This window comes from Mytilus edulis, chromosome 8 (assembly GCF_963676685.1).
Source record: "Mytilus edulis chromosome 8, xbMytEdul2.2, whole genome shotgun sequence".
Taxonomy (NCBI): domain Eukaryota; kingdom Metazoa; phylum Mollusca; class Bivalvia; order Mytilida; family Mytilidae; genus Mytilus; species Mytilus edulis.
In genome coordinates this window covers 21,765,382-21,779,941 of record NC_092351.1, presented here as the reverse complement: position 1 = coordinate 21,779,941, position 14,560 = coordinate 21,765,382, and the positions used below count along the sequence as shown (strand labels likewise).

At 32.4% G+C, this 14,560-nt stretch overlaps 1 protein-coding gene across 1 annotated transcript in view; it reads right to left on the bottom strand.

Annotated features, from left to right (window-relative positions):
- Positions 1-502: 502 nt before the first annotated feature.
- Positions 503-14,560, bottom strand: part of LOC139485066 (early endosome antigen 1-like) — a 28,438-nt gene continuing 14,380 nt past the window's right edge. The window contains exons 7-14 of the mRNA XM_071269183.1: positions 14,143-14,226; positions 12,569-12,637; positions 9,365-9,448; positions 8,432-8,515; positions 6,593-6,788; positions 6,180-6,266; positions 1,170-1,265; positions 503-935 (exon numbers count right to left, since the gene is read on the bottom strand). Coding sequence (XP_071125284.1) covers positions 627-935; positions 1,170-1,265; positions 6,180-6,266; positions 6,593-6,788; positions 8,432-8,515; positions 9,365-9,448; positions 12,569-12,637; positions 14,143-14,226 — 1,009 coding nt within the window. The 3' untranslated portion in view covers positions 503-626. The remainder of the gene's footprint in view (positions 936-1,169; positions 1,266-6,179; positions 6,267-6,592; positions 6,789-8,431; positions 8,516-9,364; positions 9,449-12,568; positions 12,638-14,142; positions 14,227-14,560) is intronic.

The following is a 14,560-nucleotide window of genomic DNA, read 5'->3' as shown; positions in this document are numbered from 1 at the left end:
TCATCAGCCACTAGACGTAACTTGAAACCGAGACATACTTAGTATACTTTGTAATTTCCGGACACGAGTATAACCTCTAAACTAGCTACTTTTGCTGCAAGTATAGTTTGCATTTGTTCCAAACAAAGCGTATAAGATTAATCTAAGGACGTTTGCTACTCTGTTTCAAAATAACAAGCTTTTTATAAGATCATTACACATTAGATAGTTTATAAATAAAGAACATAATAAAGCAGAACAAACATGTTGGGTCCGTGTGCTTGTTTTCGAGATAAAAGCAATGAAAAATTTGGCGGGATATAATTCTCTCTAGATTTTTCTGTGACTTTATATGGGCACCTTTTTTCTTTCAAAACGATGAAAAAATAACTAGGATTTTATAAGATTTTCAAATATGACTGTTTAACCATATGTAACCAAATTATGAAAGAAAATTAGGTGTTAGTGATCGTTAGTAGGCAAACCTTTTAATGATCCTAAATGGATAATACCAGAGGATTCCGAATTTCAGGCAAACATTAAAAAAAAAAAAAAAAAAGATGAGCAAACATCCTTCAATCACAAGGCTTAACAAACAAGTTCCACTGCAACTTAACTGTGAATGTCTATATCAGATTTAATAAATGTCAGTCACAAGCTTGTGCTACCCCTTTTATCATCAACGGCCCATTCTTGTGAAGATACAATGCAGGCCAAATACTACAAAGAAACAGGGGTCCACTTTTTGTGTATTCTCTGTATCGATCCTTATCAAACTTAGTTCTGTGCTCAACATCGACGTCCATGTACATTTCAGGATCTTGAACCGCCATCAACCACGACAGTGTAATACACTTTTCAAAAAACTTCTGCTTGGTAATTTGATAGACAATCCCTTCGTCTAACCATCCGTGGGAATGTAAGTATTCAACAAATGTATGTTTTTTCTCGAAATCCTTCAATAAAAAGAGATGTTGTGTTTACTTAACAACTGTTTCTAATTTTTATTTCCTCACTATAGATTAATACACAGATACCAAAATAAAAAATAATAATACATTATAGAAAGAATCAAATCATGGACTTTTTACTTTTTTAAAATTAATAAAACGCAAAATGTTTTACCACTTATTATGTAAGATCAATTATCTAATGTTTTATAATTATTATTGCTTTACAAATTAACATACCTTAGTTATAACATGTGCTACATTGATAGCTATTGCCTTTCTTGCATCCATCAATTGTTTTATCTCTGTAGTATGTTGTTTAAGGAATTGTGTAACCTAAAATATACAACAAATGAATAAAAACGACTAAGCAACGCATATTTGGAATTTTGGTAATAGTTAAAACTTTTATCTCGATTGACAAGCATGTCCGACAGTTTGACATTGGAAAGCTTAAAAGTCGTGTTAGCTTTTTGTGAAAGGTATAAGGTCATGGTAATATTTTCCAGGTTTGTTGATTTAATTTCCATCGGTTCATTTGAATGTTATTTATACAGATAGAAGACAAAGGGAAGGGTTGAAAGCTACAAGTAGTTGGTGTAGGAGTAAATAATTCAAAGGTCAAGGTAACTGCTTATGAAATATTTATTTTTTTAAATATGAAAATATGGAGATGTGGTATGATAGCCAATAAAACACTCAAGCACCAGAGTTCAAATGACGTGGTTATTCGCAATTATTATTCGCGTTTATACATGTATGTCATTGTAAGGCTCTTTTTAATGAGAAAAAAAAATAAAGTCGTTTTCGGAATAGTATCCCTTAATGGATTGTGAGGCATTTATACAGTTGAAAAATTAGCATTACATAGTATTAAAAACAAGAAACATTGACAATTTCAAATAATTTGCAATTATGAAGCAGTTGTATGGCAGATGTAAAAATTACACCGTGTTATTTTGTATTTAATTTGCACTAAAACAAGCTTTATACCCTCTCCTTTTTTTGAAATGGCTTGATTACGAATATCATTTACCATATAATATCGAATATCCAGCAATATGAAAGTTATTAACAGACAACGAATGAAAATAACGGAATAGAATACACTTTTGAATTTCTTATGGAAACACATTCAGCTACAAAGAGACAATTGGAAAACAGGAAAGATCAAATATGGTCAATTTTGGTTGATGCGGACAAATTATTTTGTTATACGAGTCAGCCTGAGGTATCAAAACTACTGAATTTACCGCAATAAATGAGGGGAGTGATGCCCTTAATTTCCCGTCAGGCGTCAAATAACCATATGAGGCTACCGTTAGCGTCAACATTGGCTAAAATTTAACGTGATTCGTCAAAATATCCTTATCGTGATTATGAAGAGGTCTCAAGACAATAACAATCAAAACCACAATACGCAAAACACAACACAGGAAACTGTACAACACGAACCTAAAAAAAACCAGGGCTTATGTCATGTGCTCCGAAAGGGTAAGTAGACACGTCGTGCTGCTCGTGTAATTGCATACCCGGCAATACGCCTAATTCAATTGGTCACATTTGGGTAAAAGGGACATGATTGTGGTTACGACAATTAAAACATATCTGTCATCTTCTGTGAAATAGATATTCTATTTTGGTCAATCAACTCGTGATGACGTCCGTAAAATTTACGACGGAGTTATTTCAACTTTACCAATTGGAACTATTGGTTAAATAGCTTTCTCGTGAGCAACAACCCTTCTATTAGAAAAAGAAATCTTGATTGGAAATGCAAGCCCTGGAATTGTATCAAATTGGAGATATATATACTCCATATGCAGGCGCTGTTGAAATGTTGCTACATGCATATTGAAATGAATATTTCATAATTAGGAAGTTGAAATCATCTCATTGTTGAAAGACTTTGATTTTGACCGAAACTTATTGTCCATTTCTAGATGTAAGTCAAGATATTAGGCAGACTTATCATTATCTGTTATATCATTGTTTACTTTTGAATTTAAAATTTATAGTCCATCAGCTGGTAGGGTGAAATTTCAGTTCTGTGTTACACCCCAGGGTACCGCATTTTTTTGGTATAAATCAAAAGAGTAATGTCTGAAGAATATTTTAAGAGGTGTTATACTTTTGATAAAGTGTCCAAAAGGGGATAAAATGGGACTTATTTAAGAGTTTACCAAAAATTTGGTTTTACACATATATACAGAAATATGAAAAAATAACCGAGTATTTGGTACTATTTTTTTTATTAAGTTGAACAAATCACATCTTATTAAAACGGAGGGTAAATTTTTAAATCGTAGAGGACCAAAAAAAAAGGGGGAGGGTAATTTCCAAAATTCGTGAAATTTTGAATGAAAAAAGCATAAGTACTAGTTTTCTTGATAAAAAGTTATATTTTTTACATTGAAACATAGAGCGGGCACCAAGTAACTAAAGGCTGTTGAAAAACATTTAAAGGTAAGAAGAAAATAAAAGCCATAGAATCAACGGCAAACACAAACATAAGCAACTAGATATGCACGATTCTGTCACGTATTTATATATCACATTCATGGAATATCTCACATATTACTAAAAAAAATAAAGGAACTGTCAGGGTTTCTATATCTATATTAAAGGTTTTTTTTAACAACAGAATCGCCAGAAAGGTCACGACGAAGGTCAATCCATAGAATCATCATCAGTTTCGTCACCTTCATCTATCGAATTATCATCATCGTCATCATCTCTATCATCATCGTCGTCATCGTTAGCAATATCAACGATTTGATAATCCTTATTGGTACTAGCATTCGAACAATTACAGCCATCTGTACATGATAAACCTTGTAGAACACATGAACATCTTTTGTTGGCACAACCAGCTTAACATGAACAGCTTATCAGAATAAATAGAGCATCTAACACTGGCGGTTGGTCTAGCCTATTGATACTGATGAAGTCGTTCTGAAATATCCAACAATGGTTGTTTGGCGACGGAACAGGATTGTGTTCAAGAGCAGATTTCCAAATATTTGCCTAAAAGTTGGCTCGTTTCATGTGCTTTAACATTGCATCTTTTGTTTGGGGCAGTATGAATGCTTTATTGCATTGCAAAAGATTCGGAATCTTAATTCATCGATGTTATTAACTTCGTAGCCAAATATAGCACACAAAAACCTCTCAAGTGTTTTTGACAACTCTTCGCCTACCTCTCCAAAGGATTCACCAAGACGAGATAGACCTTCTGAAAACTCCACAGAACGTGTCAAAACGCTGAATGCTTTGCCTTTTCCTTTACCAGACAAAACACTTACTGAATCACAACCAGTAATGGCGTGAAATTCACATTGATTGCACATTTAATAATCTGCATTTGGAAGGCGTACCTGTCAGAATAATAATATTAGAACTGATGCAATTCTGAAAATAGCATACCAATACTTCCACATCAGTGTCAGAAGATTTTATTGCAATGGAATCGTAACCTTTATCAGCTGCTTGTCATGCATGAATAAAAAATTTTGTGTCGGCTTCTTCATGTTTGCTTAGAAGCTCAGTGCATTCTACATTTGTCGCTTTTTCATTTTCAACATATATTTTGTGGCACATACTTCCATGTGATACAAATAAATCAATACCTTCAAGTGTAAATTTATAGGATAGTTTACTCCATTCCGACACAAAAAATTCAACAAGAGCAATTTTGTTTCTACCAACTGACAAAATTTCTTTCCATTGCCGAGGACAGGATTGTGATGGCCTAGAAATAATCGTAATGATTTTCCCTCCCAAGCACCTGAATTGAATGACTGCCATACCATCAAATATACACATGCTTTCCTCATGAGTGGGCCCTTTTCTAAAAGACCACCCAGGACAGATATATTTGTCTTTACAGGTGTACCATCAATGTTTGCACTTATTCAAACTGAAACACCTCTGGCATATCCAGCTGTCTTGTATGGGCTATAACAAGCAGGTGATAAAAAGATTTATATTTGCTTTCAATGTGTTGTTGTTCTAATCAGTCATTAATTGCTTATCTTTTATTTACTTTGTTGAAAATGTAAGCAATGATTTTTTTTTCGATTGTTTTGAAGATATCGGTTGAATTTGAATAAGCCGTTCAGTTATGAAATATTCTGATGCCAACTTTCCCTATTGATACACGTTTAGAAGGTCGCACATTAATTCCGAAGAAGAAACAGTGCCCGAGGACAAGCCAGATAACTATTCAGAAGTTTCAAATGGATTCGTCCAGCCTTGCAGTGTCTAAACCTATTTTAGGACGTCAGTGTCATCTCGCTTCATTCGAGTTCATTTTGTGCGGATGTTTCAGTGTTAACCATTTCTGCCAAATCTCGACATTTTGACGATATTGAAGCTCTTTCATGTGCATTTAACAAACTAACGTTTAACAGAACCTTTATTTAAATTGAAACCAACAATGCCACCTCTTGTTGTGGTATCTCTGTTTAACGTTTGCTCGATTGTTTGGTCAACTGGAGATCTAGAAAATCCACGAGAACTTCTCTGAACACAAAAACCACCAGATGAAATACATTTATATGGGCATCAGGATGGGTATTTCGCAGATTTTGCATATGAAGCAAATGGACTGACATGTATCGGGAAGGGGTTTGACGGTCATATGCAAAAAACGTGGTAACATTTTTTCAGCACATGCCAAATGAAGATCCCAATTACCTTCCCTTGTTGCCAACAATACAATTTCCACCATTTCTATGTAAGGATTCAAGAATTTGCCAGATTTTGCATATGAAGCAAATACACTGACATCTACACCGTGTCAACAAATGCACAGATAGAGATCAACAAACTAAATGCAAACAAAGACACAAAACTAGTTGACAGTATGTACAAAATTTATGAAACAAGAGTAAATTCATTGAACACTGAAGCAATATATGCAAGTAAGAAGGAAAGAAAAATAAGGAAAAATTACTATCAAACTATAGTTGCCTTTTCATATTTCACACTCGTTCTTTATTCATATATTTTCAATACAATAAAAACTGTAGCTTGCTCATTTTCGTTTTTCTCATGCACTTTTTGAGATAAAAGAACTTCAATGGTCTGACATTTTGATATCTTGAGTTTTCTTTAGTTTATCATAAATACTTATGCGTTGTAAACATTGGTGTCGAGCTGGCGTAGCTCTATACATGAGTCCTTGCCCGTCTTTAATTCCGAATACTCTTTGTTAGTGTGATTATAACTTTTACTAGATATACTTACATCTGCAGATGATCTATCCAAAAACAACTTTCGAACCAAATCTTGCAATTGTTGACTTGCTAGCTGACAGCATGCTTTATAACAACCCTGAGAAGTTTGAAAGTAAAGAAAATACATATCGGCAATTTTTATTATTAAATGGTCATTGGAAATTGCGATTAAATTGAAAATGACTAAAATTGATTGATTGGTTGATTGGTGATTGATTGATTGGTTTTAACACCACTTTCAGCACTGTTGTGCTATTTCGTGGCTGTTGATTTCTATTGATGGACGAAATATGGATGCATGGAGAGATAAGTAGTAAATGTATCACAGCGTTTAAATTTAAAAAAAACAATGTCTGTGTAGTCAACTTTTTGAACGAGGAAAACTTATACAATATATTGTTGTTGTTGTTTTTTAAACACTACCTGCAGTATTATAAATAAATGGCGAACTATCTTGTCTTCAGACCATTTTGTGCTGAGGTCGTCTACTGCTTCTGTCCATTCATTGTCATAAAGCTCAGAATATAATTCTGCTATTCTTGTCGGTCTGTATTTATCGCCCAAGTCTGCGATGCTGGTATTACCTGCCATAAGTTTTGCTCCAGCTACTTGACTCAATCTGAATGCAAAATACACATCAAAGTAATTCAAACCAATTCAAAGACAACAAATTATGTAACTAACGACATACAATTATATCTTAAATCTCCCGCTTCCCTTTCTATTTAAAACTACCACTACATTATTTTATGAAGTTCTCTAATAATTACAATACAATTTTAAAATATTAACTAATTAGAATAAAACAAAACATTTAAATGGATAAGTCGTCTAAAGTGTCAAAATATCATTATGCACGAAAAAAATGTTAATAATGAAATTTAAATTGATATTGGTAATGTTATATATTCTTTTTCGATGATATGTAAACACTTGTTCTTCATGTGTTGCTTTTATTAATGATTTCAATTAAAATTATCTTCGATGAACTTAACATGCTGAACAAATAAGTCAAAATAAGATATAAAAAAATAGCGTGCGTTCGCATAGCATTCAACATTCTTGTATCATAAGGGGCGAACTGTAAGAACAGCTCAATAAATGAAAAGCTTAATGAAACAAATTAGATGGTACGAAAATGTAGTTCGTAAACTCTTTCAACTGTTTATGAAATCATTCAAATTGATGGATTATTTTTTTGAATTTGTAAGCTAGGCTGCAATCATATACATAAATAAGAATATGTAATGTGAGAGCCAATGTCACAACTCTCCATCCAAGTCACAATGTATATATATAAAACAAATGACAATGACAGGTCTAAGTACGGCCTTCAACATGGAGCCTACGCTCATCGAACAGCAAACCATAAAGGGTATAAACTTGTCTTGTGTAAAACAATTCAAATAGGAAAATCAACGTTCCGGTTTATATATAATAAAAAAAAAACACGAGAAAACTACACTGCCAACAGACAACCCTTGAACAACAATGACATACCTGACATAGTTAGCTATAAATGGGATTGTGCTATACATTGGATTATCATTACCACAAGATCAGTAATACGTTGACATATTCCAATATTAAACCTGAGAAAAAGTTTCAAAGTATTTCACCCTGTGGTTTTCGACATTGGAAAATTTGTCTCCTAATGCTGTTTGCCGATCATTTCAATTTTAAAATGTAATGCTTAATTTTGACTAAGTACTTTCAATAATATGTCTTGAAATGTGTAGGTATCCTTGAAGCTCAATTCGCGCTTAAAGCTACCTGTAGTATAGTTTGGCTTGAATGACGGTCTTATGGATTGTCATTTGGTTAAGGAACAACATTTTACAGAAGAACACAGATAGCTGCACATTTGTACCACCAGCATAGCCAAACAGTCTCTTCCTTAGTAAGGGTCATTCGGTAGCTAAAAGTAACCGACAGTAAACCATATCTATATAATGTATAACAAACCTTTTCGGTTTCCAACATTTAAAAGATAATAACTTGCTAATTTTACTGATGAGTTTTTTTAGACGAAACGCGCGTCTGGCGTAGCTACAAAATTTAATCCTGGTATCTTTGATCAGTTTATTTCTATTGTGTTAATAAAACAAGTGCCTGATATTGATAGAGAAGTTTGTCAACACGAGGGAGAGACGTTTTTTTATTAGAACTCTATTAACATTGCCACACCGTTAACAGGTCCAAAATGTTAATGTTGATCAATATTTTACGAGAAAAAATTTTGCTTTCAACATGTATATTTACCTTGTTTTTAAATCTTCGTTTTCTCTAGACTTCTTTTCTAAATTGTTCGATATACTCGCGTTTTCCTCTTCAGCATGCTGAACTCTGTAAATGAAGTAATCCAACATTTATGTTGTTCAATGTAAGTTATTGTACGGTGTCGATTAGATAAAATAACAATATAGACACAGCACACCCTCTAAGTATAATGAATTGAAAAAACTGTATATATGGCTTTAAAATTCAATTTAATTTTTAAACCTGGGTTTTGAACAGAAACACCAATGAAACTTTTTTGGGGAGTTTTTGCGTAAAAACGTTGTAAACAAATGCGAAGTACCCAATTAGTTTCAACTACTTGTAAAAGCATTTGATAAAGCAACATTTAAACCCTTTATTAATATAAAATAGAAGTGTCATGGAGCAGAGCATGAAGTTCATACATGTAGGTACAATACAAATACAAACCATCGAAATGCTAGGTTTATCTGATATTAGTAATGTTTTAATACATGTACTAATTAATGGCTATTCAATTGTTTACTAGTATTTGTAAAACAAATTTGTATTCGAAAGATCATAATTATTTGAGTTAGCTATAAAAGAGGTCACACAAAATGTGAAACCATTCGATAGAATCGAATTACATAGCACATGTTTTTGACGACTTTGCACCAAACAATAGAATAAACTATCAAAACCTGCAGGAAGGGCTCGGCTCTTTTCATTTTTTAAAGTATGATATCTCAAAATGTATACATGTTGGATACAAAGTTATATAAATCTTCTCATCATATTAGTTCAACCAGCTTAAATGCACACAACACTTCATTAAAGTCAAAATAATGGCCGGGGAGCTGCTTATACTTCTGAATAAAATTCCTCAAATATAACTAGTATTTTCCTCAATAATGTGATAAGGTCTACTATGAATCCTAAATGTGTATGCCTTACCTAAGAATCAACTCATTCTTTTCTTGCACATTTCCCTGAAGTGCTGTCTTTAGTGAAACATTTTCGTTTTCTAATTGACCACAACTAAAACATGTAACATTACTTTATTATAAATAATCATGTTAATATCTGAATTTTATTAGATATATAAACAGAGATCCCCAAATGATTGTCGAATCATAAAAAAATGTAACGTCTAATTTCTTCAGAAAAAATAATACTGTCACTGTAGTATTAAGCCATAATATCGTTATTGGCAAAACATTTTATATTGATTCGACGATTTCCATTTTATCAAACAACGTACATGTGTTTAAACAAAGGTTTCCACTTCTTTGGGTATTGTAGACCAGAGACTTGATAAACCTTTTGGTTTCTTTGGCCTTAATTGTTTTATATGTAGGACGTTTGGTCAAAGTCATACCCAATTACTATTATTCAAGAACGCCGTGGCCTTGGCCTTTGACCTAGGAAGTTGTTAATAAATTATAAAATTGAGAATGGAAATGGGGAATGTGTCAAAGAGACAACAACCCGACCATTGAAAAGACAACAGCAGAAGGTCACCAACAGGTCTTCTATGCAGCGAGAAATTCCCGCACCCGGAGGCGTCCTTCAGCTGGCCCCTAAACAAATATATACTAGTTCAGTGATAATGAACGCCATACTAAACTCCAAGTTGTACACAAGAAACTAAAATTAAAAATAATACAAGACTAACAAAGGTCAGAGGCTCCTGACTTGGGACAGGCGCAAAAAAGCGGCGGGGTTAAACATGTTTATGAGATCTCAACCCTCCCCCTATATCTTTAGAAAATGTAGAAAAATAAACGCATAACAATATGTCGTATTCAAGTTGCTTTTTTGAACATGTTATAACACGCATAAAATTATTGTACATGTTATAACTTGAATAATAATGCAAGAATACAAGTTATAAAATGTACATAAGGACCTTGTACATGTTAAAATATGTACAAAATATTGCTTTAAAATAGTTTTAACTTTACAAATTTTGAAAATAAAGATGTTTCTATAATTACAACAGATGTAATCTACCTCAATAACATTTTCATCATTTTTTATATTATATTTTTTTTCGTCTCATGCAATGGTCTTATAATAGCAGTAAAAAATTTAATAATTTGGAGATATTTACATTACTTATGGAAGCTGGCTTGTCATGTTTTTTTGTCAGATTTTCGGAATCCTCTGGTTTTATCCATTTGAATGCTTTGAAAAAAATTTGCCCGGTGACCCTCATTTTTTTGTGTAAATCTTTTACATGTATGATAAGAAGCCATCTGTAAAAGTCTTAATTTTAATTACTTTTTTTAACAGTTTTTGTGAACTTCGAGTTGTCAATGATGAAGCTATGAAAAGCCAAGAGGGAATATTTTCCCGCCAAAATTTCAATGGCTAATATCTCGAAAACAAGCACGGTGACCTATTATATTATTTTTGCTCTTTGGCTTCCTTTATTAATCCCCTATCTATATAAACTAGGGTTTTGAAAAGTTAATTACTTTGAAACTGAGAAGCGAACTTCCTTATGCTGAAGGCCAATGCTAAATGAGCAGATTCAATAACTTCTTAAGATATTTATAACCTAATGTCGTCCAATGAAAACAATTTCCTCTGAGTCTCTCTGGCTTTTATAGAACAAACTATGTAAACTGTTGTAGGATGAATGTTTATAAAATATTTTATGACTGCAGAATTTCAGGAAAGATATCAAAAGTCATAGGTACTGGGAGACAGGACAATTTGTTAGCACTCCCCTCCCTTTTTTAAATCCGTTTTTTTTTGTTTTTCTACAAATTTAAATAACGTTTACGTTTTAAACAATATATTCGACCGCCTTTACTTTTATTTTTCCTTCCAAAAAAAAAACCAAAACGGAATAATCATGAACGAGGATGATAAATGCAACTATGCATGGTACCTTGAGGACACAAAGACATGATGATTAATTTATTATGGAAGGAAGAGAAGTGACACACATAATGCGGTCTTTTCATATAATAAGATAGATGCCGAGGATATTTAATTTGTGCTAGCTAAATAGAGGGGAGGGGTATTATCCAAAATTTTAAGGCTTCGTTCTTCAAAATATCCATTGAACCAGTTATCTACTCAATTGTCATTTGGGAAATCTATGCTATTACTATGTACTGCATATAATACATACAATTACATCAAAACGCATTATACCAACATAAGTCATGCAAGTCACTAACCAATAAAAGGTGAAACTTTGTGATCACTGTCCTTTAAAGAAAAAAAGTTCTGGGATTTTGATTATTGTTCTTTATTTCTAGTATTCAAAAAATTCAAAATGTATATTTTGCTTTATTTAATAAATTTTGTACAAGTTAAACCCATGTTTAAGCAATATTGTGTACATGTCATAACATGTACGAGGTATTTTTGTAAATGTTATAACATGTACGAGGTATTTTTGCACAGGTTATAACTTGTATTTTTGCAATATACAACTTATAACATGTACTATATTTTTGTACATGTTATAACATGTACACAATCGCAACATGTATACGACATATACACCATGACACATCCTCTGATGTTGGTTAATGTCAAGTATGAACTTTGAAATCATAACGGTTCTCTATATAAAGAGCGAACACGATTTGTTAATGACAAACAGACTGGTAACTATAGGTCGTCCCGCTACTAGGCGGGGCTCCTTATAAACTTTCTAGTTTTATGTTTTTAAATAATATACTAGACTATTCAGTGCATAAAAAAATGAAATTTTTATTAACACTAGGGGGAAACGTTGTTTACAAGGAACCTTGTTGTCATTTATAGCACCGTGGATAAATCCAGTGGAACTTATAATCGTCAGTAATCTACATTTTATAATTACAAACAGGCAAGACAACCACGAATATTGAATATTTCGAAATGAAAAGGAGTGTTGTAGTTTATAGATATATATTCAAACAATATTATCATTAATTTCCGAGTCTTATGTTTGAGGCCCACATAATCGAGCCAGTATTTCCTGTATGTGTTTCAAGTGAATTGTCATGCTTATGCTTGTAAAGGTATATATACCTATACACTTGTTTCATGTATTACAATAAGTACGCTGTAATCATGTAATGTGAAGAAAAACATTGAGTAACATTGTTTGGAGGTGCTACTATTTTTAATTTCTTCTTTATTAGTGTTTACCTATTCTGAAAATATGCGAGTTTATTCTTGATACCCTCGAGTTCTCGATCTTTCTCTTGTACTAATGGTCTGAAATTTTAAAATCATTAAAAAGATATGGAATGAAGTTGTCTCTTCTTGCAAATACTATACATCAATAAATGAATGAATGCTACATTGCAATTAAACGCAACAGGTTAACTTTAATTTCAAGAGTAAGATACGCAGTGCCTTAATGTGAAACAATTATTTGTAATTATAAACATAAAACACATGTTTTTACTCAAATTGTGCGTTACATTACAAAAGTATTACATCTTATGCAATTATCATTAAATATGAAGTGTTTTTAAACATGTGTAATCTAAATTTGCACAAAAATACCAACAAAGAGTTATATTTAAATATATATGTATGGCAAATATGGTAAATATTATCTAAAATTGAGAATGGAAATGGGGAATGTGTCAAAGAGACAACAACCCGACCAAATAAAAAACAACAGCAGAGGGTCACCAACAGGTCTTCAATGTAGCGAGAAATTCCCGCACCCGGAGGCGTCCTTCAGCTGGCCCCTAAACAAATATATACTAGTTCAGTGATAATGAACGCCATACTAATTTCCAAACTGTACACAAGAAACTAAAATTAAAATAATACAAGACTAACAAAGGCCAGAGGCTCCTGACTTGGGATAGGCGCAAAAATGCGGCGGGGTTAAACATGTTTGTGAGATCTCAACCCTCCTCCTATACCTCTAACCAATGTAGTAAAGTAAACGCATAACAATACGGACATTAAAATTCAGTTCAAGAGAAGTCCGAGTCTGATGTCAGAAGATGTAACCAAAGAAAATAAACAAAATGACAATAATACATAAATAACAACAGACTACTAGCAGTTAACTGACATGCCAGCTCCAGACTTTAATTAAACTGACTGAAAGATTATGATTTCATCATATGAATATCAGGCACAATCCTTCCCGTTAGGGGTTTAGTATCATACCATCATAACATATATGAGAAGAACATAACCCGTGTCATGCCAACAACTGTTTTTAGAATAAATGTGTTTAGTTCCGATGCAAAGACCTTATCAGTGACTCAATATTAACGCCAAAATATGCAATCTTTAATGACTTGACAACAGTATCGGAATTATATCCCTTCTTAATAAGTCTATTCAAAGGTTTTGTAAGTTTCTGAGGTGAATACTGACACCTTTGTGCTTTATAAAGAATATTACCATAAAAAATTGGATGTGAAATACCTGAACGTATTAGAAGTCTGCATGTTGAGCTATATTTACGAGTGATGTCTTTATACCGATGATAAAATTTAGTAAATGTTTTGACTAGTTTGTGATATCGAAAACCCTGGTGTAATAATTTTTCAGTAATACATAAATTTCTCTCGTTAAAATCTAAAACATTGTCTGCATGGTAACAAAATTTAAATATTACTGCATTTTACTAAATGGAGTTTAGCATGTTTAGTTTTTTTTTGAATTTTGAGTAATACATGGTATAACTTAAGCTGGCAATATGCAGCTAATAATGTAAATTTGATTCTTTGTGATTATACATCTCATACCTTAAATGCATTTCGTCTTTTTCTTGCTTAGTAGCATGAAGTGCTATCTTGAGTGAAGCATTTTCTTTTTCTAATTGACCAAGGCTGCAAAATATAGGTATTGTAAGCTTTATGACATCACTAATTTTTCATGCTGGGATAAACAAAAATGCAAGTTTAACCTCAATCAAATTCCGGAATGGAAATATATATTGAAATTATAAATCTAAACACGTCAAATGTTTTGTTGTTGATTGGAGTGTATAATTTTCCAATCCCATTTACAAAATTGCTTGCGACGAAAAACTCTCTTGCATCATATTTGACTTTATTATTTTATACAATCATGTATTGATGTGACTAAACAAATCTAAATCATTATTCATTCAATATTACACGTTAAATATATGTAAAGGCATGCACATTTATAAAATAAAGG